Source organism: Anser anser (genome assembly GCF_964211835.1).
Source record: "Anser anser genome assembly, chromosome: 1".
In the NCBI taxonomy this organism is placed as follows: domain Eukaryota; kingdom Metazoa; phylum Chordata; class Aves; order Anseriformes; family Anatidae; genus Anser; species Anser anser.
Genome location: NC_139720.1, coordinates 180,793,484 through 180,820,886, shown reverse-complemented (window position 1 = coordinate 180,820,886; position 27,403 = coordinate 180,793,484). Strand labels below are relative to the sequence as shown.

General features: G+C 40.2%; 1 protein-coding gene across 3 annotated transcripts in view; it reads left to right on the top strand.

The window, feature by feature from the left end:
- Positions 1 to 7,523: 7,523 nt before the first annotated feature.
- EPSTI1 (epithelial stromal interaction 1) overlaps positions 7,524 to 27,403 on the top strand; it is a 50,340-nt gene continuing 30,460 nt past the window's right edge. The window contains exons 1-5 of one of the 3 annotated variants that reach the window (XM_083833574.1): positions 7,524 to 7,854; positions 18,138 to 18,196; positions 19,997 to 20,080; positions 23,901 to 23,974; positions 24,592 to 24,675. In XM_083833574.1, coding sequence (XP_083689700.1) covers positions 7,670 to 7,854; positions 18,138 to 18,196; positions 19,997 to 20,080; positions 23,901 to 23,974; positions 24,592 to 24,675 — 486 coding nt within the window. In that variant the 5' untranslated portion in view covers positions 7,524 to 7,669. Of the gene's footprint in view, positions 7,875 to 18,045; positions 18,197 to 19,996; positions 20,081 to 23,900; positions 23,975 to 24,591; positions 24,676 to 27,403 lie in introns of all 3 variants that reach the window. The other 2 variants (XM_083833572.1, XM_083833573.1) reach the window with 2 other exon arrangements.

Genomic DNA, 27,403 nt, shown 5'->3' with positions numbered 1-27,403 from the left:
CGAGAAAGTAATGAAACTACCTACTTTACTTTTTGTCCTCTCCAACTTTTTATAGAGAAAAATGATGAATGTATTACCAACGAAAGTTAATAACATCAAAAATCAAAAGCAAGGGAGTAAGTTTGGAAAGGGAAGCCAAGCAACAACACATCTTACCTGTAACTTCAAAAATATGTTATTAGTTTTCTGGTTGTTGGTAGCACATCAAGGACCAGCAGCGCTGGGAAATAGCTGTCGACAAAGACATTTGGTCAACATCTGACCACAATACAAGGATGTTGTACTTAATATGTAATAATCTGAGCTGCCTAGTGAAACATCTACTTGTGAAAAATTTAACATTATACTTGAAGTGATATACTGTAGTAGTGCGGTATATTAAACAATGTATTTCTGCTAGGTTGTTTTGTTTTGTTTTTTTTCTCTTAGTATTTAGTGCACCTATGATAATTTAGGGAAGAGGCTACTACAGCTAGTCGTGGTGATGCAGACCTTTGGCTGAAGATAGCAGAGCAAAGAAGATATTTACCATGTAAAAAACTGCTACATCAAATATTTAGTGTAAATGGCAAGTGGAAAATTCTTGGAACAGCCCTACAGATGTGGTGACCCAAGGCACTGTCATAGAATCAGAGAATTGTTTTGGTTGCAAAGGACCTCTTGTCTGTTTGAGCATTGGTTCTGTATTCCTCATGGGTTGCCTACCACTGCTTCCACCACTTGCACACTTTTTTATATTTGAGTTGAGTCTGGAGCAGGTTGTTCATCCATGCAGGCCTCCTGCTGCCCTGGCCTGACTTCTGCATGTTGGCATGGACTGCTCTTAAGCTTGTAGAAGGTGTTCTTTAAGAATCAAACAGCTCTCTTGGACTCCTCTTCAGTACTATATCCCATGGGATCCTTCCAAGCAGATCTCTAAGATCCCTGAACAGTCTAAAGTCTGCTTTCTTCAAGTCCAGGGTTGTGATCCTGCTATTTGCCCTAATTAATGTCTCAGTATCACTGCAGCCAAGGCTGCCCTCAACCTCCATACCCCTGGCCAGTTCTTCCCTTTTTTTTAAGTGTTAGATCCAGCAGAGCATCTCCCCTTGTCAGCTCCTTGATCACCTCTGCAGGGATATTATCATCACTGAACTCCAGTAACATCTTATGCCATTGAAAGGGTAGCAGAACTTGGCCTTTAAAGACATGGAGACACGTTATAGTCCATCCAAATACGGCTGGTCAAGCTCTGAGACGGAAAATGTTGCTCTGAATGCCTTCCTCATATCACCAGCTATGCTACTATTAGCACATTCTGAAGAGTTAGACTCCAGAAGAATGTAGATTAAGCAGAGCTAACCAGTCAATCAACACAAGGAAAATCAATCCTTTGCTGGGAGTGAAAGACACTAGGTCATTTCCCTTGGAAGCAAAGAGGGGAGGAATGAAAGCTGCAGGCTCTTTGGTTATGGTTGTCTCCCTGCGCTCCTCACAGCATGGCACAGCTGCGTGCTGTGCTGTGCACAGGATGGTACTGGTAGAGACAATCTGTCCATTACTATTTTAATGTAATCCTAAGCACTGATAACGCTCCAGCATTTTTTCACTATTAATGTGTAGCAATGTTGTCCATATTTGTTATGCCATTTAAGTTAATTGTCTGCATATTTTTCCTGTAAATGACTTTCCTAAACAGTCTGTGTTACAGCATTCCGCGTTGCAGTCAGGATCAATGTTGGCAAGAATCTCTGTCGGGAAGGAAGGAGAAACAGAAACCAGATTAAAGCTTGTGAAACTGATAACAAGGACTTTGGATTTACTCTTTACTACTGAGAGTTGACAAAGTGCCTGCAAATGCAGCAGCTGACCAGTGACATGAGAATGGCAGGGACTGAAGCTTCACGCTGAAGATTAAAGTTTCTGAGGTCATGCAGAGAAGGGAGTATAATTACGAGTTATCAAGAAAATCATAAGGCGTATCATATAAAATTGGTAGAGTCAGTACTGGAGCCTTGCTGAACTGTCATGTGCATACAAATGAATAAAGAAAGAATCTTTCCAGGCACTGCACCAGGATTAGAGGTTGGAAGGGTTCCTTGCTCCTAAAAGCATTTGTATGTTTCTTTAATTACCACAATATACGATAAAAGCAAAACGAGGCATGGGCTGTGGGCTTCTCCTAATTTCTTTAAGTAACATATTCTGAAACATTAAACAATAAAGAATGTAATGTTCTTTCTAGGTACCATAATAACTGTATGATGCCTTTGGTTGACTAGATACCGCAGGGAAATATATTATATGAAATCCCACGCTGGAACTAATCATGGCCTTCAGGAATTACAAGAGTACAATTATTCCTTGAAGACATGGTGGAGAAGATGGTATGTATATACAGCAAGAGGCTCAGGTACCTTTTGCGAGTAAGAGTGTTAAAATAATTTATGCAGAAGTCAGTCTCCACTTTAAAAAACTGTTAAGAAAAAGATATATTCATGAATTTTAAAAATATTATGTTAATGTTGCCAGACCTCCCAAGGACTTTTCCTTCTGGACGCAATGCTGGAGCGCTAGCTGTAAGAGTCCTTTGTTTCTAATACCATTTGTTTGTGTAGTTTAACAGTTGATCTGGTAATTGTCTTTCCCAACAGATTTATTACAGACAGGTATTTTTGATGGCATAAAGCACTCATTTGTAGTCCTGATACTTTTTATAACATCAGACCTTTGAAATAACCCTGCTTTATTATTTACTATTGTTTATATAGTCATATAGATATGCATAGCACTCTCCAGGCATAAGAATAACCTACACCTATTGTGTAGCAATAATTTTCAGGCACTACTTCAGGACCTCAATATAGCAAGTTCTGGACATCAGCTCAATTATATTTTCAATCTGCTCTTCCTTTTACTAAAGTGGTATTAGATAAGGGAGAGGTGGACCTGCTCTAGTGCTGGAGGATAGTGCAGAGAAAGCAAGGGTCAATTTTCTTTCAGAGAGTGGAAGATGATTGTTTTTGACAGGTACTGTCAATTTCAGCTTTTCGCAATAAAATGGGAAGTGTGTGCAGCATTTTACATCTCCTAAATAGATTACCCAGCACAGATACACACACACACACTTGTCAAAGCTAATGACATTCTTTCTGCGGAGTCTGACAAATTCCAGTTCTAAATCCAAACAAGAATAAATCTTGGCCAAATGTAACATTTTGCCGACCTTCTGGGGCTACCTCTCCAGGGATCAGTGAAATTTCTCTTCTTCAGCATCCTGAGCTGTAACAATTAGTGCTATAAACCTTGCAGAATGCACTGTCGGCGCCACGTAACAGTCTCGCTCCTAACAGAGCGTGTTAAGTGAAGTGCACAGAGCTGACTGCATCCCAAAACCAAAGTCTTACTACAGCATTCATTCATATTAATGTTTTGTGGTTTTGGTCTACAAGTGAGCTCAGATATTTTGCTTGCCGTAAGCATGTTTCAGATCAAGTATTTTAAAAGCAGAACTGAATGTTACTGTGTTTTCTGGTTTTAAGGTTTTCCATTCATGACTAATTGGACAACAAGCTAGAGCAGTCAGCCAGAAGAAACCTTGGTAAAGTAAAATAAATGCATCTTTAAAAATTCAATTTCCAATTTGCCATCACAGTATATAAAGACTCTATATGCAATGCTAATTATAGGTATATTTCTGTGTATATTTGGCATTCCCCTAAAATATAGAGAGATGTTCCCAAGGATCAATTACATGTAGTAGTAGTGTAGTGTAGTGTGTCTTACCTAATTAGCCAAAACATCCAAGGAAAAAACTGCGTATGTGAACCTTTGAGCGTCGCAAACAGATGTAGGGCTAAGTATTTTAGCTGACAGCAACAGAAAAGCAGCTCTCCAGCAGTTCAGGTCTTCTGATACCATTTGCTGACTCCTGAGAAAAAATGAGAGAGTGGGGCTGTAGGAAACCTAGCCTGTCCTGTCTGTCTTTCTCAAAAGTCATTTGCTTTTCTTCAGTTTTAGGCTTGTAGTCTTCGGATTAAATGTAGATCTTAGCTTTTAATGAAAAGCGTACGTGGTTGTAGAAAAAATAAATAAATAAAAGTGTGAAAACTTTAAATCCAGATACCAACAATGAAATAATGAAGAATACGTAGGTGTTTTCAGGGGAGGAGAGGTAGGGGCCCTGGCATTGTTTTAAATACTTATTTTGTTTTTCCTTTTTAATACTATTTCTTTTATAGAAGAAAGTTTTATCCTTTCTGACATTCCCCAGAAAAGGGCTGATGAGGATTGAAAGTATCCTTTATAGAGAGAAAGGATCTCTGATATTTTTCACTTTTGGAAGAGTTCATGGTGCTGCTGAGATGGAAATAAAAGTTCAATATAGAATGTTCCTCTCCAGAAATTATTTAGCTATATTATTGCAATTTCATGGTAAAAACAGCTGAGGGAAGGAATGTGGTGATTTTTAATGTTTTACATCTCCACCGAAGGAATTTCTCAATTTAAAAGAAAGATCATTTTCTACTGAGGACTTTTCTCCTGCAAAATAGAGAAAAAAATGTTAATAGCTGGAGGAAACAGAGCTTTACATTTACAGACATAAAAACAACAGCAACAACAACAACAACAGAACCACACAAGATGTTTTTTAAGCATGGTAACTGTTAGGAAGCTTAGAGTTATTCTCTATTCTCCTCCTGCCTACCAGGTTCTCATTTTGGTAATCCTTTTTTTATTTTTTTTTAATTTTTTTTTTTTTGAAGTGAAGAGTCAAATCTCTGGGAAGTCTAATAGCACGGCTTACTCCTATTTACCAGCAAGACACATCTATGTTATATGTTTAGCAGTTCATGTTAAAAGCTAAAAGGAAAAACAAGAAAAAAAATGCTCTTTTTGCCCTTCTTTGTTAATTAAGTGTAATCAGGCCAAGTGTGCTTGGCTCTGGTATAAGCCATATGCTGTCAAGCTTTATGAGACTGGCTAAAGTGGTGGGGAATGAGAGGACTATGAAGTGAAATTGAGCCTGGACAAGTTGGAGGAAAACTGTTTTCCCAAAGTCCTTAAATGTTTGTCTTTTTTTTGATTTCCCAGCACTCACATCAGTAATGAAATATTTATGCTAATTGGCAACAAATTAGGTTAAATTCCCCAAGTCAAGTCTGTTTTGCCTGCAACAATAGCTGGCAAGTGGTTTCCCTGTCTTTATTTTAACAGATGAGTTTTGTCACTCTTTTTCCTGTTTTCTCCCCTGTTCGACTGTCAGGGAGGAAGTGGGGCCAGCTGTGTGGGTGCTTGTCTGCTAGAAAGGGCCAATACACCACAGCATCTGACACAGTTAGGGATGTAAGACAACTATAAATACAAACAGTAGCCAATATTTGATGAGTCTAGAAAAATTTAAGTACTATGTTAAAATTCTTATAGAGTATTTGGGAAGGGTTGAGATTTGGCAGGAGATTATGTTTTAGGAGGCTGAATGCATCAGTATTGTGAAATTTAGGAAGCACAGACTCTTTAGCATTTATTTAGCATCTATAATGCTGAATAAAATAGGTCCAGAAACTGATACCTCATCTTAAATCCAGATATCACAGACTTGATCATATCTAGGCTACCTAAGACTAACCTCCACTAGGCCAGAAGAAATTAGAAGGAGCCTAGTGGAGGCAGTACACGTCCATACTATATAGTACTTAGATACAAGTGTCCTGAGAGCCCCAGGTGATACTGCTGTGACCCCAAAACATTATTTCAGGGGATATTTCATCTCAATGTGTCTGAAAAAGTTTGAGGGAAGTGTTGTAGCCCATTAAGTGCTGTGTTTTAGTAGCATGAAGGGGTGAATGACATACTGTGGAGTATAACAAAGAGGCTGGATGCATTTGATATGCAGAGATGGTGTTAGTGGGGAGGAAGAAACTAAACCTGGTGCAGTCATATCTATACTGACTTTCTGGGAGTTGTGTTGGTATGAGCCATCCTCCAAGCTAAGCCTGGACATGTCCTGGAGAGAGATAGTTCGGATTGTCCAAAACAGAACGAAGAAATAAACTACTGTTGAAGCAACATGAGTGATTGAGTTTCTAGTGCTTGGGTTCATTTTACATCCCTCTCTTTTTGAGCAATATAGATGTAACCTGTATAGGTTCTACAGTTACTGTTTGCAGCCAAAACTTTACAAGTTTCAGCAGGAAACAGTTATTAGATCTGAATTTTACATAACAATGTGGGATAGAAGATACAGCAGCAGTAGGTGCATTCATTATAATCGATTTTGGTAATTAAATTTGGGTTGTTTAAACATAAATGTGCATGGGTTAAGAAGAATACAGATGTTGGAGCTGGATTTTTACCAAGTAGAATGCCTGTAGGCCCAGCTGAGCCACAAATCTTTGCTGTCCTCAGACATGACTTTCCAAACACTTGCTCTGCACTTCACGTAGGACTCCGCAGTCCTACATAATGGACTAAACCTGATGCTTCCTTTCATTTGCCAGCACCTTGTACATAAAGAAATCAGTGTGAAGATGAAGGGGAACCTGTGTTAAGAGATCTTCCCCGCTGTAACTGGCAGCCCATATGAAGCAGGACAGCAAGGCTCAAGCCTCCTGACCTACCTGAACCCCCTTCTGGACTACTAGGGGATGACTCAAGTTTTCCAGTGCCTGACATCAGATTTCTGAGGCGAGATTGATCACTATCCAGGCCAAAATATCTGTGTTCTCTGGAGAGACCAGAAAAGAGTAAGCCCACACAACTACTCCAAGGCCCCTTGTGAGGCCCTTTGCTCTTTTAGCAGCTCCTGAAGACGTGGCAGAGGAGACACTCTTTCCCAGGGTGGAGCTGGATTTCCTTAGCTCTGTTGCATAAAGTTGCATTATTAGTATGCTTTTCGTGGGTTAGGAACTGCCCAACATCTTTATTGTACTATGGATATTAAGTTGGTTCCTAGTTTTCACCAGCCCTCCGGATTTCACAGTACCTCATCTGATTGATACAGTACCACTGGTCAGGTGTGTTCACTGAGAGGATCTGTGTTTTTGCTTAAAAGGATCATTTATTTGTTCTTTTTTCACGAGCTAGAATTAGGAAGATTAAAGTAAAAAAAAAATAAAAAAAAATCTGACTGAGCAGAACTGAAAGTCAGAGCTGGAATTTTGTATGACCATCACCTTAGGATTAGCTATTATTAGGATTAGCTAACTATTATTAGTTAGCTATTAGTTTCACTTTCATCTTTCTATGTACACTCCTCAAAAAATTAATCCAATTAATAATAATAATAATAATAACAATTAAAAAAAAAAACAGCATCCTTCCCCTCCCTCGTTGGGAAATTTGAAGTGCTGGGGTAAAAAATCATCAGAAATATGGCTTTCAGCCAGACCTCCCCTTGCTTATCAGTCTATTCAAAGATTGCACAAAGTGTTACTTGTATGTTTTATTAGCAAAAATCAGCATTGCTGCCAGCTGATGACTCCACCTCTGGTCTTACTCAATGCTGTGGTTCAGAAGATCAAATCGAGCTTCAGCTGGAGGATGAAACAGAAAGGAGTTTGTGGATTTGAATGTCCTATGGCTGCAAGTCCAGCTGGGGGTGGGTCTTACAGGGAATTGAAACTTAATTGAAAGAAGTCAGTGTTGGGCTTTTCCCTAGCCTTAGCTGCAGTCCTCCTTCCTGACAAGGATGTCTGGGGTTGGAGGATGGAGGGGAGGCAGCAGGTACAGGATGGCTGCTGCCTACTGTACCCCATTTTCCTCTCAGGGTTACAACAATCAACCAGAGGCGGCTGGAAAACCCCAGCAGCTGATGACATCTGGAGAGGAGCAAAGGCACCAAGCATCAGCCTACCATCAGCAGCAAGAGCAGCAGTAAGTAGAAAGGAGCCTAGGTGAGATTTACTAGATGAGATCATTTTACTCAAGGTATGGACCTGTAAATGTAGAAATACTTTACAGAGATCCCGTGAAAGGGATCGGGCACAGAAGCAGCATGTCCTCCTGCACTCAGAGAAGCCTACCCACCAGCAAGGCTTCCTAAATGGCACCTGAGGTGTGCTGACAGGTTTTGTGACAGTGTGGCTCACGCCTGGGGCTGCTTGTATGCGATGTGTGTGGACAGCATCAGTGCTACGTGTGATAGCAGCAGCCAGTTCTGTGCATTTGGTATTGCTGTACATGGCATCTGCTTCTTGGCATCGTTTTCTAACCAGAATTTCAAATCCGGTCCTACCTCCCTGTTTTCTCTCTCCTAATATTTCATCCTGGAAAGTCTAAAAATACTTCTTTTGGCTGCAGAGACGGATGTCGGCTGCGTTCCAGCACTGATCTGAATGCAATCCAGGACATGGAACAGCTTCTAACAACTTCATACTGACAGAAGTAAAACCAAAGCTTCAGCCCCAAATTTCATTTTAAGTTTTACTGGGATCTATGCCCTGTCCGCCTCTGGTTTTCTAGTGACAAGCTTAGATACCTTATAAGCTCTAACATGCAAAAATAGTGCAAAATATAAATTGTCAGTAGCATGTGTGTATTTTGTACCCATGTGCTTAGCTGACCAAAACTAATTGTTAACAGTTTTTTTCCCCAAATCTTTTTTTTTTCTTTTTCTGAGCTGTTAGTAACAGTGCATGTAATTTTGTTATTATTGTGCACTGAGTTTGCTTGACTTGCTTTTTCTCCCCCATCTTTCATAGTGCAGCTGATGGAAACTGGTTTCACTATCTAGAGGCTGTTTCAGTTTCCTTTCCTTGAAGAAGGAGGAGCCAGGCTGTGCAAGAGGCGGCAGACTGCTGGTCATGAGCAGCAATCAGCAGCTTGCCACTGTAACCCGTGAATGACTATCTACTAGGCAGTAATAATACATGGACTATTAAGAGCTGGGCTGCTTGGAAATCCTCGAGCACTTTAACAACTCACCTTCAGGAAAGCAAACAGCCATTCTCAAGTTATTCTATGTTTATTTCATGCCACTTCCAAACATGAAGGACCCTCTGCCTTGCCTTCCTGCACACTGGCATATATCCACAGTACAGTGAAGGCAGCCCGGGTACTTGCCATGTGTGGAATTTTATTTTTCTCTTGGGGATGGGCAGTAGACTTTTCCCATGGATGTAGCTGTCTTTGCCCAAGGCTTGGTCTGGGGTACAACCCGCTGGTTAAAGTTAAGTAAATACTTAATCAGTTGGTTCGCCTGAGTTCCCTGCAAAATTTACAGCAGGAGTAAATATATCTACATAGATTTTGGCCAGATGACGGAATCTCTGTAAAACCAGGTAAACTTTTGGGGAAGAATAATTAAAAGTCCTGTTTCATGTTTATATGATGCTTGCAGAGGGAAAACTGGTACACATCTACTACAAGGGCTGCACACAATATTTTTCACTATGTGATATGAAAGATTCTCTCTGCACATCTTCATAAAGCTGTAACAGTGAATTCACTCCTAAACCAGGAGTATACAAATTAAAGTCTACAGTATTATGAAGTTAATGAGAAAGAGGAATGAACGAGAGGCTGGGTCAAAGAGGAACCATGTAATATGAGTGGGAAACAAACACTCAAAGAAGTGAACAAGATTGGGGTTTCCTCACTGCCCTTGGGAAGAAAAGCACCAAAGCTGGTGAAGAGACTAGAAACACGAGTTATGAGGAGCAGCTGAGGAAATTGGGGGCTTTTTACTCTGGAAAAAAGAGTCTGAAGGAAGACATCATCACTCTCTACATCTACCTGAAAAGTGGTTGCAGCAAGGAGAATGTCGGTCTCTTTGCTCAGGTCTCAGGTGACAAGTGATAGGACATAAGGAAATGGTCTCAATTTGTGCCAGTGGAAGTTTAAACTGGGCATCAGGAAGAATTTCTTCATGGAGAGGGTGATCAAGCATTGGAATAGGCTGCCCAGGGAAGTGGTGAAGTCTCCATCCTTGGAGGTATTTAAAAGTTGTATGGATATAGCACTAAGGGACACATTGAGTGATAGGACTTGGTGGGTCAGGCAGATGGTTGGACTTGAGGATCTTGACGGTGCTTTCCAACCTGGATTATTCAATGACTCTATGAGTTGAAGCCACTTAAATGGGGATTTCTTTAACTAAACCAAGTGAAAGTGGTAGAAAGTATCTGAAATGCTGAAGCAGACAAGAGGAGTCTTCTGTTCTTAAACCAAAAACTATAACATTTGTTGATAAATATTTGTTCTGTTATTTCAAGTTATGTTTCAAGCCAGCTCTCATATTAAAATATCCTTTCAGTAGTGGCAAAGCTAACTCAGCCTTTTGGCTCTCGGTCCCTTTGAACATGATGCTTCAAACTAAAATGCTAGCACACCCTCAGAGTAGTCCAGGTTTTCAGGCTCAGGGTTAACAAAGGGTTGAACAGAGAAGTTTGTCAGGTAATGTCGAAGGGTGTCTGCAGAATTAAAAAATCCACAGGCAAGCATTAGTTAGGAGGCTTTCTGGTGTATGTGTAGCAGAGGAAACATGAGGGGCCCAAGAAGGATGCCTCTGTGCCAAGATGTGGCTCTATTCCAGTCAGTGTGCTGCTCGCCATTTTCCAGAAACAGCCAAGATTTGGTCTTGATGCCAACAGAGCAGGAGTCTGAGCCTCTGTTGAAGCCTGTGTGTGAGTAGGGTGTGTGTATGTTGTTTCCATGCAAAGTCTCAGCCTGTGCTTCGGAGCAATTAGAAGTGGGAAAACACCTTGGCAGCATCTTAGTGTGGGATCAGGTGATGGTTCAGGTAGACAGGACATGTGAAATACATGTGAGATGTGATATGTTAAAGCCTCACCCACCAGCCAAATCAAAGTTTACTCTTTCCCAGAAAAGCGCAAGTTGGGCAACTGGTATTAGATGGTAATTTGTCTCTTGCTTTGGAAAAGCTCTTATACGATATGTTGAGGCTGTGAAGTGATTATAAAGTGGTTCTAATTAAGTTACAAAAAATACTTGTTCAAATGCAAAATTGAAATGAAACTTCACACATCGCCCCCCTCCAGTTCTGTACAAGATGTGGTTTCAGGCTATGGAGAAAAAACACCAGGATGACAAGTGCTTGAAACTGCTTATAATAATAAGCTTGCATTTAAGTTACTTCACTTTGTCTGCTAAGTGCCATGAAATTAACTTGTAGAAAGTGAATTCCCAAATTGCCCCTGTTCATATCTATTCAGAAACAAAAGTCTGTACAGAAGAAAAGGTGGAGGAAAGTGGGGAAATTAGAAGCTGAACTATTGCTAGTGTCTGAAAAAGAAAAAAGTTGTGATAGTCCCTGCCCCCATTCAGCAACGGCAGCCTGTCCATGGTGTCTTTAAACCACACAAGAATTATATTGGTTCTGGTAAAATACATTTAAAAAAAAAATCAAATTCAAAGTAATAAAATGTGAAGATATATTGTCACACAGCTGGTAATAGTCCTTTATTGTCCAGAGTGAAAGGAGAGCAGTTACTAGAACGCTTGACTTGAGAAATGTTATTCTTTGACTGCAGGAGCCAAATCCATCAGGGCTTTCTTTCCTTCCTTTTCCAATCTTCATCCTGAACTAAAAAGAAAATCTATAGTGTTGTAGCATCTCTTAATCTTTTGCTGATAGAGTGTACTTAGCAGTTCTTAGGAAAATTATTTTGTTTCACAATCTGAAATTTCTTCTTTTTAATAACTCCAAAATGGTCTATTAAACTGGAGGAGGCTTCTTCTCTAAATGCTTCCTTTGTCCACTGGTGGTACTGGTGTATGTGTAATCTGAATTACAGACAATTTGTTTAGAGTTGACCGCTGTATTTGCTGCACAGGACAAAATCTCCCAGCTCTGTATCTTTCAGGGTGATGTACTAATCTTTGCAGCACGGTGGGGTGATTCAGAGGTGCCTGGCTTTGGTGTTATCAGTAGCCAGCCTTATCTCCAGTTAAGCATTCAGTGACTGAGTCTACATAGGAAGATAGCTATGCAGTAAGATTTGGGGACTGCTGTGTTCTTCATAAGGTGTGTGTGTGTCCTAACTCTGCATTAGAAGACTTCCTAGGAAGATCTTGATTTCCTAGGAAGTTGTTCTCTTGATGCATAACTTGATGAGGAGCTATGGTTAAGAAAAATAGCACATTGGCAGGGAATGAAAGGACACCAGTATTATGGTAGAGGGGGAGTGGAGGAGGAAGCATATTGTTAGAAAGAAAGTGGTAGAAGCGGAGGTGAAAACAAGCCACTAGTTTAGGTCTTAGTCTTCATGTGGTAGGCTGACCTGCTCAGCTCTCCAGGTATGCTGGCAAGCACAACTCACGGCACGCAGATGCCTCTGTGAGGCTTAGCTCAGCTCAGCACTGATGCTGCCAAGCCCGGTGCCTGGCCTGTCTCAATATAGATGCTCTGTGCTGCTGATTTCCAGGTGCTCCAGCTGACTCTGGCACACTCACCGCATCCCTGGCACTGTGCTGCGCTAAGGCAAATGAACTATTTGGGAACAGCATAAATACAAATGTGTCTGACAGCAGGGACTTCATGGAGTTTGTTGGGTCTAGTGTTCTATTTTCTGTTTATTTGGGTTGGAAAAGACCTTCAAGATCCCCAAGTCCAATTATCAACCTACTGAATCCCATCACTAAATCACGTCCCTTAGTGCCATGTCCATACATCTCTTAAATACCCCCAGGGACTGGCACTCCACCACTTCCCTGAGCAGCCTGTTCCAATGCTTGACCACCCTCTCCATGAAGAAATTCTTCATAATGTCCAATTTAAATCTCCCCTTGTGGACCTGCCATTCTTCCTGCGGTGCTATCACACACCAAGCCCAAAGCAAGCCGCTGAGTCTTAGCTGGGAAATTCAGTTCTGAGTTTTGGTTTTACTCTTTGGACCTGATTTTAACTTCAGGAAGTTCTCTAGCAGCTTCTGAGAGTTGAGATTTGAGTGCAGGGCTGTTGCTTTACTGCTTGTTTCTCAGTCAAACCTTCTCCCAGGCCCTTCTTTGCTGCCGTTTTCCTTCTCACTCATTCCCAGTGCAAGTTCACATCTCCAGGATTTAACTCTTTGTTTTATCCTTAGGCTTCAACTATAGCAAAAAATGTTGTTTTAATGAAAGCTTTTGCTAAACAGAGGGACCAGATACAGAAGTGAGTTATCCTAGTTTAATAAGCTTCCAGACATCAGCTGAACTGTGGTAATTAAGTGCACTCCTAGCCTGTGGCAAGTACAGGACAAAACCCATGAACATAGATTTTCGGTGGTAAACATTTTCTGCTAAAAGCAGTTTATTTTCGGTCTGTCATGTTAAGAAAGCTAGGATGACTCAGGCAGTGTATAATGTTAAGACCCGGTAATTCACTTTTGTGTCTGAGCTGCAAACTGGTAAGATACTGTTGCTCATAAAAATAGAAAGCCAGAACCCCAAACCTGCAAGCAAGATTCGTACATATGGGTGCAAAGCATATCGAATGACTGAGGTCTAACGCTAGGGCTGTTGATTATCATTAGCCTGTGCACTGCACAGTACAGATACCTATAGGGCAGGTGTCTCCTTGCTGGGGTTTGGAGTCTCGTAGCCCTCTGATCTGGCAGCTTTCATGCTGTTTAGCATCATATGGGCTGCTCCATCAGGCACGGGAGCCTTGGTGAAAATTATATTTTGTGGTGGTGTTGACGTGACTGTTGTCAAGCAATTCCTGGTAACTGGATGCAAAGTTCAGTGTAGTGTGTCTTTGAAGAAGGCTTTATGATTGTCCTTGGTAGTTTGCTCCTTTTGTTTTTCTCTTAAAGTCAGCCGGTCTTAACATATTCTCTAATGCAGTATTTCATCTGTTTCTTCTGCCTTAAGCATATACATTAAGCACATGTACTATAAAAAGAGGAAAAAGTACGCACGCATATACCCACAGTCATGCACATAAACGTGTGCAAGTACGTGTCTACATACCTGTGTATTTTTTCTTTGTGCTTCTCTTTTCATTGATTACTGAATATAAATGAACCTTTTCTTTTCAGTGGTTCATATGCAGATGCATATAGAGCCCCACAAGGGTTCTCTTCAGTCCTTCCTCTAGACTAAACCTTCCTTTTTTTTTTTTTCTTTCACCAAGCTTTAGTAATTTGTGTTGCTCTCCCCTGCACGCTCCTTGGTTTCTGGCTCTTATTGAATGCAGACAGCACATTGCCTAGCAGAGCAAAATATTTAGCTTTCAGCTTTGTGGCATTCATGTACTGATGCACCAGCAATATAAAACACAGTGGAACTGGAAATAGTTTATAACAGCCATTACTTTTGTAACTCTTTAAACTATTTCACACTTCATTTGGAAGGCTCCCCAGTGGTAGCTGGCTGGAGTGGGCTCGAGGAAATACTGAAGGGCACAGCTCTGCAAAAAAACATTATTGGTGAACAGCAGTTCTCATGTGTTTATTCAACTTCAGAAATAATCTATTTTATACAAACCTAGAAGAAAGTAGCGCAAAGGCTGTGCCCTGAAAACACTGAAGACTAGTCCTTAAGTAGTGTGAGTTAAATGTGTCAAGTCGCCCACAGACTTACAAATTTAAGATTGCAGACATGGTGTTCTCAGTGTTGCTGATAATTCAAAGTGTAAGCTATCTTTGCAGATTTTCTGTGAGGCTATTGTATGTTTCTCCTGATTGAAAGATTTTTCTATTTGTATATATTGCTATATAGATATTAATCTTCTTATTATTGAGATATTTGATGTCTATGTGTTTGAAAACTCATATGAGGTTGCTTTTTGAGTTTTATCCCAATACAGATGCATTCTCTTATTGGGTTATAACTTTTTCACAATTGTTGATATTTGCTCAGTCTGAGTAATTAGGCAATACATTCCCCTTTTCTGTGGGAAAAAAAAATAAACCAAAAAAGTCTTATCAAGATTAATGTAACTTATAAAGGCAGAATAAGGTTTGTTTCTCTTTTATGAAGAGCTATAACCTGGGTAAGATGTTCTTCCCACTCCCAGTGACTTCCATATTTGTATTTATAAATCAACCATACGTCAAAGATAGATTTAAGTCATAGAACAATAAGAATCATTATTAGGGAACCTGAAAAGTAAAATTCTCTGTAAACTTTTCAACTTCACTTCATGTATTGGTATAAAGTACAAAAGGTCTGCACACTGCTGGTAGCTTAAAATCTTTACATTTCCTTAATTGCTATCCAGGTAAGTAGGATAATTTACTCCAGACTTAAAGCTGCAGTGGCAACTCAGAAACTGCCTGAAATATTAAATTCACAGGCTGTAGCATATTCTATTGGCTTTACTGGATCAGAGGTTCTGTCTGGACAAAGTACTAACTTGCAATATACTCCAAACTGGCTAAAACATGAGGTGAAAGCTGCTGGTGGATTTTTTACTTTCTTTCCTAAAAAAAAATAAAAATAAAGAAAATGAGGGACAGTCAGTGTGGATTTGAATTTTAGCTTTAGAACTAGTAGGCAGGTGGAATCTCTTGGGCAGCAGCTCATCTGGATCCTCCTGTGGCTGCAGATTTGAAAAGCAAGGATGGGTTCAATCCCTGGCTTTCACCCATCCCATGGGAATCTTACTATATGCTTGCTCTTCCTTCTCCCAGTCCAAATACCCAATGTTACACTTTGACATGTCTATCTTTCCAGAGAGACCAAGGTGAGCACTATCAAAATAGATGAGCTCACTAATGCTTATATATATATTTTTTTGAAATTATTATTATTATTATTTATCTTGGACTAAAATAGAGCATGTGGTATAAATACTAGTTAAAGGAAAAACAAAAGTATCCTGTTCTCCTTTTTATTCCTGAACTGGAGACTTGAAATCCTCATTTTATTTTAACTTTGCTTTTATTTCAATAACATGAAAACCAAACTGGACTTTAAACAAGCACTTTTTTAACCACAGTGACTCTTACTCTTTGGAAAACAAAGCTGAGCTGTCTCTAGCAGTAAGTGTAGTTCCCTGTCACTGGTCTCACTTCTATCCCTTTAATGAACTGATTGATCTTTGTTATATTTCATGTCCCGTCCTTCTGAACTCCTGGATAATGGCCATGGACAAATATCAAAAGAGTGGCCTCACCTTGGCCTCCTCCAGCCAAAAAGCAAAAGCAGATAAAGGAAATGATTCATGGCACAAACGCTATCGTGTCATAAAGCCTGGAGTTGATATCATGATTCTTAAATATGTGCAGACACACAGAGCTCCTTGTTGTCTTTTTAATTGGATTCCTTATTTAGAAAAAAAAAAAAAAAAAACCAGAAAAAAAAAAACCGGAATGTCATCAAAGTACATCTAATGATATAAAAACTTTTCTGCCCCTTATGCTATGAATCAGTGGGATGTCTTAGATGCACTAATGTTTTTTTTGAGGGGGAGACGTGTGTAGTCTTGTAACTTAACAATTCCAGCCTTTTTTTTTTTTTCACTGACAAAGGGATGGCAGTGCATACTTTTTAAAGTATGCAATTTTTTTGTGTGTATGAATTTGAGAGAAATATGATATTAATACCTGAAAAAGTCAAGAAAAAAATAATACTTATTGAAACTGGCCAGCTGTACAGCAGCTTGTTGGGGCAGTAATGGAGAACATTATGCTATAGCATGCAAAGGTTGTCAAAACTTACTTTAAGTAATGGCTGAAATTGTGCAATGATGCTGGAAGGGCGATGCAGCTACCTTGCTCCTGCCTCTGAGGGCCTGGGGTTTGGTGGAGAGGCGAGGAACAGTCTCACTGGGCACCAGAGGAAGCTGGCAGGCAGGGAAAGGTCCACATTAAAATGACACCATTAAAGCTCGCAGCTCTGTCTTTGCTAGTTTAATCTCACAAATTAAGCCACATCCTCCTAGAACAAGTCTTCAAAGAGAAAGAGGTAATTGGATATAAATGCTTTCCTTCCCAAATGCCGAATTACAGTGATATGGCAGCAGGCGGCTTTTTGCACTTTGATCTCTTTGCATGATTTTCATTCCTCTTTTTAGCCTTTGTCTCAGACCTCCTTCTCTCATTACTTTTCCACAGCCAACTCAGCTCTCTCTCCTTCCTAGCTTGTCCTCTAGCCCTTTCTTCTTTCAAGGGGCGCAGTTTTCATCTCTCATTAGTCTTTGTTTTCTGCTCTTCTCCTTCTGCCTTCCCAAAGATAAGATCAAATAAAATACCAGTGCCCACGTGCGCAGATAAAGCTGTGCCGAACGCTGCAGAGATGTGAGCGCACTCTGATACATGGAGCCAACCTCTGTTCAGTGCGCGGCTGGTGAACCTGCACCCCTGTGGCTTTGCTTTTGCTGAGGTGGAGTGCAGGCAGTCCAAACTCCTACCCACACAGTATACCTTGTAGATTAAAAACCTTTGTTTCCTCTGAGTGAAACTGACATGTTTTCATCAGTCATTTGATCACCTCCAGTCTCTAATACACTCCGAGCCCTGTCCTGTTTCTTTGCTGTCATGCTAGATTGATAGCTCTTTGAGACGGCAACTGTGTTTTGAATTCAGCCTAACAAAACAGGGCCTCAGCCCTTACTCAGTGTGTTGGACCTGAGGCATGACAGCAAAATAAATATGCCTGAGGAATTCCTGGTACCGGACAAACACAAATCTGACAGAAACTGAGGCTTGGTCAGGCAGCAAGTCACCTAAGCCCATGACAAACAACATGCCTTCATGCACTCTTTGGACAACTCTTGGGCAGACTGCCTGAATTTGTGAGGAGTTCAGTGCCATTGAGGCATGGGGTGGGACTACCAACACGAGTGCTCTTCCCCATAGACAGTGACCTGTGACCTGTGCTTGAGCAAGCTGTGCCGGAAAGCACCAATAGCCCTGCTGGGGAAGTAGTCCTCTACCAAGAGGAACTTCGTGATGTGAGGAAGTGATTTGATTTGAAACAGCTGAGATTTGAGGTCTGCAGTCTAGAGTGAGACTTGATAAGAAACATGGAGACTGTGCCAAAAGTTTCTGAAAATATTATCCTTGGTATTCACTGTCTACTACAAATATAACTATTTCTAAAGTATTTACCAAAAATTCCGGAAGAGCTGAATCAAAGTAAAAACTGGTTTTGATATTTTTTTTTTTTTTGTTACAACAGCAGAACACCGACCTCACTGATGAAGAAAACCCCTTCCAGTCCAATTGTTTTTCTGTAGAGAGAAAAAATAAGAGTGTTTTCTTTCATTCTAGTGTCAGCTCGTACGTCTTGATAACTCCAAATGAAACCAGAAGAAACCAGTTGCAACAAAGTAAGCTGAGATGTCTAATGCATTATTTCTACTTGAATAAGTTTATTTTTGTGTGTGTTTTATCACCCTTGCAACTTTTATCTGCATCTTTTCAATACTTTTTATGTCTGCAGCTGTAAGTATAAGGTCAGGGCTATGAGCCTTCGCCATCACCCTGTAGGCTTTTCTCAAGATCAACTTCTCATCTGGCTAAACTTCACACATAGTAAGGCTTCTTTGGGAACAGGTTTTTGGTAATAGCAGTGCTGTAGCTCCTCAAGCTGACTTGTACAAGAGTCATCTGGAATTAACTCAACCCTGTATTTGCAGGATTGAATTTAGATTGGAGAACCCAGCTTTGAACACTCTTTAGGTTATGGGGAGGAAGAAGAAAAATACAAGCAAGAAATATTTTTGAAAGTGCTCTCATGTGGAAGCTAACGTAACTCGAACCACACCATCTGTTGGTTCCTGAATCCCTGTTTAAAGATTGTATATGGATCTTTTAATGAAGGTGGGAAAGATTTTAGATGGCAAAACACCTGCAGTTATATAAGATCACTTTCGCGTGGCTTCAAGTCTTGCTGGTGAAAGTAGGTAAGCAGGAACAACCTGAAGCTGTACCAGAAGGAATAGGCACATGTTAAAAGTCTTCCATTGACCAAAGTTGCTACAAAAGAGCCATGAAAAAAATCTGTGTACAGACATGACCAAACTCTGCAGTCCTGCACTCCTGGCTGTTTATTTGTGCAGAATATGACAGCTGAGGGAGTGTCAGTCAGCACTCCTCAAGTTTTGAGCCCTCAAGTAAATAATGCAATTAAAACAATTCTTCTCAAACATCATGAGTTTGGCTGAAATGCTCTATCAGCAGGCTAGCATGGGGTGGGATTTCCTTTGCTTGCAAGAAAGAAAATGGACTTTCACTGAACCAAACCATAATCCTCTGGAAGGAGGAATGAAAGCAGGTCATCTGAGAGGTGACTGACTCTAAGAGGATAGGTTCTGCTGCTTTAGTAAAGGTCTGTTTTGACTTTGTGCCACCAGCATGCAAAGTCTCAAGCATGCAGAGTGCTTCCACCTTCAATACTGGCAGAAAGGGGGCCTTACTGAATCCAATCCCAAACTAAGGCCTTGTTTTAAAGGTGAAATAAGAAGCTGGTGTCAGTCTTGGGGCTCTATAGAGACCTGCCCATGGACTGGCAGGTTATCCTGTTAGAGGAGAACTGGTGCTAGCATCTGTTAGCTGTAGCCTGACATTAGAAAATACAGTTTGTGTGTTTAGTACAAGTGAGTAACTGAGGTACTACTTTAAAACACAGCTCCTTTTGTCATGCACTTTATGGACTTTGATATGAAATGAACTGCCTTTTTCTCCATCAGTTAAATCTGGGGAACAATTTAATTAACCAGCCATCCTAGAGCATAGGGCTGGCTCCACAAGTCTCCCAGTGCCTCTGGCTGCACTGACTGGATTTCCAATGTATACACTGGGAGCTTGGCACCCAGCTCGTCTGTGGACATCTATGTTGAGGTGTCTTAATTTGAAGCTGAATTGTGCATGCCTCTTGCTTTTATTTAAGAAACAGGGTCAGGAGGGAAAAAGTACTTACCATATGGTTTTAAGTTAACAAAAATATTTGCCTCTCCATCTGATTGTTCCAGTGACTGTGTATAACCTCTTGCAGGGGTGTCTGCATCCCTTGAGAACAAGTGGGTCTGTTCCTGGATGAGTCTTCAGTGTTATATACAGCTAAAGACACTTGCTTTTTAGGATGGCTTCTAACTTCCACGTATTTGTTTCGTTTTGTACCTGTTCAGTTGCTAAGAAAGAGCTAGATGACCTGGAGCGCTGGAAGGAAGAGCACAGGTCAAGGCCAATTAAGTTGATTCCACAGAGACTGGGTAAGACATTTAAATCAGCTATTATGAATTGGAAAATCAGTACTTTTTGTTTTATGCAATACATACTATATACACTCACATACCCTTTATGACATAAAGACATCTTTCACTGTTTTTCTCTCATGCTACTTATTAAGGAGATTTGGTGTCAATAAGGGCTGACATGAGCCTGCTGTATGCGCTCCGTGCTTTTTGATGGTTGTGACAATGAAGATGTTTCTGAAACAAAACAGCACAGAATGTCACTCAAGAAATTTGTCAACATCAGTGTAGAAAATCTATAGTTACATTTGGAAAAAAAGAGGTTGATGAGTCCTTCTGCTGGTAACATTGATCGGTTGATGTGTCAGAGGGGTTGCACATATGGCATTAACATGCAGGTGGACAGTATGTGTTGGAGACCCTCTGGTTATCCATAAAAAAACTCCTCTGGTTTAGGGGACAGTACACATGCTTTCCTGTTTTCTGGCTCCTAAAAAGGTAAAAGTGATCCCTGCAGCTTCAGGCATTTGCAGGCTACATGTGCATGAGGCTCTGTATTACCAATTTTATAAAAAGTAACTACAAGGGTGGGTAAATGAAAAGCAGGATAAAAAGCTGCATAAACTTAGGTCACGCTGAATTGAGCTGATGTGCTTGATAAGATAACCAACCTTTTTTTTTTTTTTCTAGACAAGTGAGAGAACTGTAGCAGATCTCTTCAACTGTAACCACTATAAAGCATTTAATGTAGTGCTTTGGGACAGTTAGTGGTTTTTTTTTTTTTTTTTGTGTGTGTGTGTGTGTGCATGTGTGTTTTAATTAGAAATTGAAAGAAAAAAGCCAACAACACACCCTTAGTCTTCTACAGAGAATAGGGTTGCAGGTTGTGCTACAGCAAGGAGAAGGTTATTAGAAATGCTTTCAGGTATCAGTCTTCAGACCTATCTTGTTTTAATATCTTTCTTTAATGTCTTTGGCACAAAAGGTAGGAGAGAGCTGATGAAACTTGCTGACAAGACAGAAGTTGGAAGCATCATTCTTATAGAACATGATGAGGATATTGAGCAGCAAAGTGGGATGACCTTGAGGGCCTGCATTAGCAGAAATGGGGCAAAATTCATTATGACAAAATGTATGATTATAACGATGCCTTTATTAGTTTTATAAATGTAGAGCTCCTCTTCCTTCTTTTGGCTGTCGTAGGGGATTTGGGGGTGTACACTGCAGGTTATTGTCTGCCTTGACCTCCTGGGAATGGAGCTGGTAAGCCATGCTACCCAAGATTAGTCTGGGTTGGCTTTGTGCACTTAAAAATTGATACTGGATGGGAGTTGGAGAAATCTGAACTGTCTTTAGCCCAGATTTATTTCTGGAGTCAAGGTGATACTGGTCCCAGTTGCGGCCTGAGTCCCAGTTGTTGGCACTGATGAGACAACCTTTGCAAGTTCGTGTCAGGCCTTGTGTTTCCGCTCCCACATGCAGTCGTGTGGCCAGATGTACTCTTTGTGAGCTCGTGTGTACTAGCTGCTTCCTACCTGTGAGCAATTCCTAGAAGAGATGCTTGTGTCCCAAGAGGACTGCAAAGTTTATTGCTGAAGAAAGTGAGATCTGAAAAACAGAAAGTTGGTGTGTGGTGTCTGCTCAGGAAGCGTGCAGGCTGACTGCGTGGCTGGGGACGTGGTGGGAAGCCTGCAGTGGATGTGGGGAGCCTTAACGTCCCTCTGATCTCACCGCGTTTAAAAACTTCCCAAGGAAAGAAGTGAATTTAAAAAATAAAGAAAAAAAAAAAAAGAAAAAAAAAAGGTGAAAAAAAAAAAAAGCTTCTGAAAGAATTCAAGGTTATACGAACTCTTCAGTCTCCATCTAGCTGCCATTTAGAAAGACCCCTGGAGACTGAGACACATGCACTATGTTCAGTGTCTCTGCAAAGAGGAAAGGTGAAAAGATTATTAGATCTTAGCATTCCCAGAGGAACAAATTTGGAACAGAAGAGAGCTCAAGCAGGGAGAAAAAAAATCTAGCATCTCTAATTTCACAACTGTAGGTACTCATTAAGGTAAAAAAGTATCCTATGTTATTTTCTCAGAATGATTTTAAGAGACTACCCATCTAGTCCAAATCACCAGAGAATTCTTGAAGTTTCTTTACACTCATGCCTTCCACAGGGAAATAAGTATTCTGGATTTCAACTCTGTAGTATTTGACTGGCAAAGTTTCAGGTACCGTGGAGGGATGAGAGCAATGAATGATGCAAGTGGCACCCTCCTCCATGAGCAATGAGTGGAGGAAAAAAAAATCATGCCTGTTAAATGCAATGTCCTCTTTTTCCATCATATTGTATAAATTTAGCCAGTCATAACACATCCTGACTTCAGTGAAACATTTGACAGATTGCAGTCTAACCAACTTGAAGGAATTAAACCTGTCTGAAAAGCTGTAGGCAATGGCAATTAATGATAAGTAAAATACTTATTTAGATCTGATATCTAGCAATACATGCAGAAACAAACAGTGAACACAAGTGTGTTAAATGTTGACAAGAGAAGGTTAGAAAGAAAGAAATACCAAGCATCTGGAAGGTTTCAGAACTTGTTTAGTAACAATTTTATTTCCCACACTTCACAATGCCAGCTGTATGCTTGTTGCTACTGTAAGCTTGTTGCTTGTATCCTGCACGGCCAGTCATTCCTGAGTGCTCAATCCTACGAAGTTTTTTGTGTGCATAAGAATGTTTTTGCGCTTAGGGAATTGATCTCCCATTTGCTGAATCTCACAAAGTCACGTAAAGATTGGTTGTCTTCCATTAGTAAGGGGAGAACACTACTTTTGTCAAGTGTGATCCATCCTGAAGGATCTAGCATGGTTGTCTTATATTTCAGGCAACCCAGGTAGCACAGATTGGTCCAGCTGATTGTATTAAACTAACGCTCATTTAGTGGGGAATTTTGCAGAAAATCAGTAGGTGTAAATATAGCCCTCATCCTCAGAATGGAGTGGGGACTGCTGTTGTTTTTTCTGTTTGTTTGTTTGCTTGTTTCCAACAACCAAGGGAATAAATTATTGGCTTTCCTAAAGCAAGAAAATACTTTGGAATATAATAGAGCAGAATAATTGAATCAAAAGCATTCCTTCACATCCCTTGGGAGCTACTAGCACTTTCTATTTGTTCTGCTTTCTTTTTATTTTTTATTGGAAGCCTGAACATCATGGGCAGAGGTCTAGGTGGTCTCAGTAGAGAGCCTTTGCCTTTGGAAAGGACACCTTCTGCTAGCTGGATATGAATATGAGGTCTGTGGAAAAGGTTTTGATTTCCATTTCAGAAAGCAGATTCTTCCTCAAGCCCCAAGACATTGCTAAGAAGATACTCAAATGATAGTATCCCATTACAGCTGGCAGAAACTCCAGGCTCCTGAACTTGATAAAAGAGAAACCCTTGGTCAGTAAAGTTTTTGACTCAGTATGTGTGCATGAAAAACTGAGCAAAGGTGGGGTGAGCTAGATCTGAAAATCAAGACTCATCTGCAAAGCATGACTGATCTTCTGAAAATGGAATGGTTCCCCACTAAACTGATCATATACAGTAGGATATATTTGCTGCTAGAGTGGATGATACAGTGGATGCTCTGCAAATAATAAGCTAGTGCTTTTGACGGATGGATAAAATGATCAAAAAGGTCTCCTGCCCATTCTCTTTAATGTCAGACAGCTACTGTAATTATGAAAAAATTTCTGTATATGCATACATTCAATTTGTTATATTGCTCTGTTCAGAAATGACTGGCATTTTAACTTTAAATGCTCATGCAAAATGCAATTTATACTTTTTTTTTTTTTTAAGGAGGAAAGGATTCAGAGGCTGAAGCAAGACAAAAACAGCAAATGATGCTCGTGCAATCTAAATACCAACAAAAGGTCAGGAAGAATAAATTTGTTTGTTTATTTCAGGAATTCAAAAAAGGCTTTTCATGAAGTGTTTCATATGGCTATCAAATGAACTCACAGCTGCTCAACAAAAGAAAGTCATGAAACCTGAAGGAAGCAGCAGAAAACTAGAAACAAATGATCTTCACCAAAGAAAATGAGAAATCTGCCCATGAATATGTATCAAACAGTATCACAGATCATATCCAAAATGATAACCAGTACAGACACTTATAAGCCTCACTGTATCTTTCAGCGTGCTGCCTACAGTTTCACTAATTGATCAATGCACCACCCCCATCCAGTGCTATGTAGTAGATGTGTTGTTCCTTTTATAAAAGGTATAAATGCTTGTAAGTTATCAGTCATCTGTGTGATTCCTTGCATGGGTGCCCATTCATTAGTCACAGATTTCTCAGCCTTCCTAAAGCCAATATTGGAGCAGTGGTTACACAGCCTGCTTTATTCAGTGTCTCTAAGAAAAAATTCTGGAAACTTTCATCAAATGCACTCCAGTTTTGCAAGACATGTGGTACAAGAGTCATGTTACCTTATGTGTTCTTTTTATATACATATGTAAAATATTTTTTAATCTTAATTTCATACAGCACAAGAGAGAAGAATACATGAAAGCAAAAAAAGCAGCTGAAGAAGCTGAAATCCTGAAAAAGAAAGCAATTCAGAGAGAAAAGGTAAAACGTGATTACTGCAGATTCAGAACCAAACAGCAAAGTTTATTTCTTGATGCTTGCTTTTGCTGAACTATGTGAAACAGGCTCATTAAATGAAATGGTAGTCCTGGATAACGTCAGGAAAATGGGAAATCCAGCCCTCCTCATAGTAGCTCACTGAAGAAAATCTGGCCTGGTTCTCTTTGGGGTTTGTGCCTTCCCTTGGTTCTTCAGAAACTCTAGCTTTGTGTTTGCATGCAACCTGGAGAGTTAGTAGAGAGAAAGGGAGAACACAAGGATCAGGGCGAATATTGTGACTAGTGATATAGCTTATAGAGTTCACTTTGGCACGAGCTTTCTCTGTAAGATCTGATTGTGGCAAGTGGCACAAAGGCTATAGAAATCCATAGCTGCTTGCTGTACACGCAGGAAGAACACAAGAAAATCCAGCCTGTCATGGTGGAAAAGGCATCCAAACATGAAAAGGTCATTATAGCCTAACTGCATTGTGCTGAGTGCCCCTGGAATTCCTGATGTTTGTCCAGCCCCTCTATGGCCTGCACACTCAGGTGCATAGCTAAAATGTTAAGATCTCTTTTCCTTCTAGTTTTGACTGTATATCCTTACATTGACACCAGCAACAGCTCACTTCCAAATCATCAGTTTTATTTTGCAAGTGTTTGTCTTGTTGAGTTAGTTATTCCCACAAAGCGTTTTCTCATCATGCGTGCTCTACAAACCTTTGTAAAAATTCTTTCATTTCTCCTTGGTGGACACCAAGTAGCACTTGGTTGAGAATGTAGCATTTTTAAACAACAACAACAACAACAACAACAAAAGAGGAGGGGGAACAGACACTGATGTGTACAATAGTAATGAGGGAAAGGGAGATTTCAGGTTTCAAGTTTTGTCTCCATAACAATAAAAATGATCTTCTGTGCAGAAGCTGAAAGCTGAGAGTTAATTCCCAAATCGTCGCTACTGGATTGCATACAAGGAGATGCATAAACAAAAATAGCCTTAATTGCCTCTAGATGAAGCTTAGTCTGTTCCCAGTCTTTTAGTGGTTAGCATTAATCTTTGTGAAAAAGCCCATACACAATAACTCGCAGAGGCAATAAATAGTACCATCTGAAATGTTTTTAACAGTTACCAGCTCATGTGTAGCTCCAGAAGCAGTGATGATAGCAATGGTAGAAAGGGGATTAATTATATTTTATTCAGCTATTAAATATATGTTTTTTGCCCATGGGCATTGGACAAGAAGTTGTTGCAAGACTGCAATAACTTATAGTTACACCTAGAAAATATATTGATATATCGGTTTTGTTTTCATGCTCTTTAATTTCCTTACCTCCACACCGGCAAATTATAAAATCTTTATAGGTGTTGTAGATAGTAAAACTGTAACTATCAGTTTCTTCTAAAGAAGAGTGCAACATCATGGCAAACATCTTTGCCAAACAAACTGTTTAATTTGAATAAACAAACTTACACCCACAAAGCAAGCAAACAAAACTGAGAAGCATGAAGGGGAACTCTTAATCTGAATTTGTTTATTCGTGTTGTCTCCCACAATAGTAATTGAGCTGATGAAGATTTCTGCTTGGAAGACATTAGTATATTAAAAAGGCAACTCTGTGGTTAAGGAAAGCATGCTAGAAAGCCACTAAAAGATGCTTATTTGCATATCTCACCCAGATATCTCTCACCCAGAGAGCTAGACATGACAGAAAGGGAATCCTAAAGAACTAGTGCTTTAGGTACTGGTACTCTAGGCTACCACAGGAGATAAACTTTTTTTTCTTTTTTTAAGTCATAGATTTGTAGACCACTGAGCCAAAGGGGATTGGCTGAGAGAAAGTCTTTCTGCAAATTCACAAGCCGCCTTCTTCCTGGCCAGCCCTTCTTTTGCTCAAGGTTATAATTCATTCAACAACAACAAAATTGATGGTCTGAAAGGCTATCTGCCTTTATTGTCAGGGACCCTGAAACTTTCACAGCTGGAGAGCTACTCTGCCAACAAACTCGAATGGTGAGGCCCTACAGACTAATGTGTCTTGACAAGAACATGTCTTGTCTTGACAAGAACTGTCTGGTGCTCAGCTCAGTTCTCCCTTGACTCTCAGGATGATGTGCTGTAACCCAACACTGCTCATGAACACAGGAGCTGTTTATGTTAATACTTAAATAGCTGTTTTTCACAGAAAATCAACATCCACTCTTCCTTTATCTTTGTGACCAAGAGAAAAATGGGTGTTTGCCTAAGCTGTAACCAAATGTGGAAGGTCTGTGTGACCACATGTACGAGTCCACCTGCCTGTCTCTGTTGTTCTTTAATTAACCATGAGGGTAGATGCCGGAATAGCAACACTCTTGGCATCAACCTTGTCTCTCTCCAACTCCCAAAGAAAAGAAGGGGGTTCCTTCCCCACCATTCTATATTCCACAAAACCAGTTTCTGTGTGTAGGATCGAGCAGGGATTTGGGATCACTTTTGCTCAATGTCAGCCAGCTCGTCCTGGGACTGCTTTGATTTGTTCATGGGGTAACCCGAGGTTGCATGAGTTCATCTTTTCCTTTCCCTTAAGCTAGTGAGCTCTGAGTGCTCACAGAAATAATTTTGAAGAGATTTTGTAATGTTAGCAAGGGAATTCCTATTTCTGTATTTCTCCCTAGTGCTGAGATATGTGTCTGATCTGCAGACAGTGTGGGAGTACGGGAGAAGCAGTGTTGTTATTTGCTCATT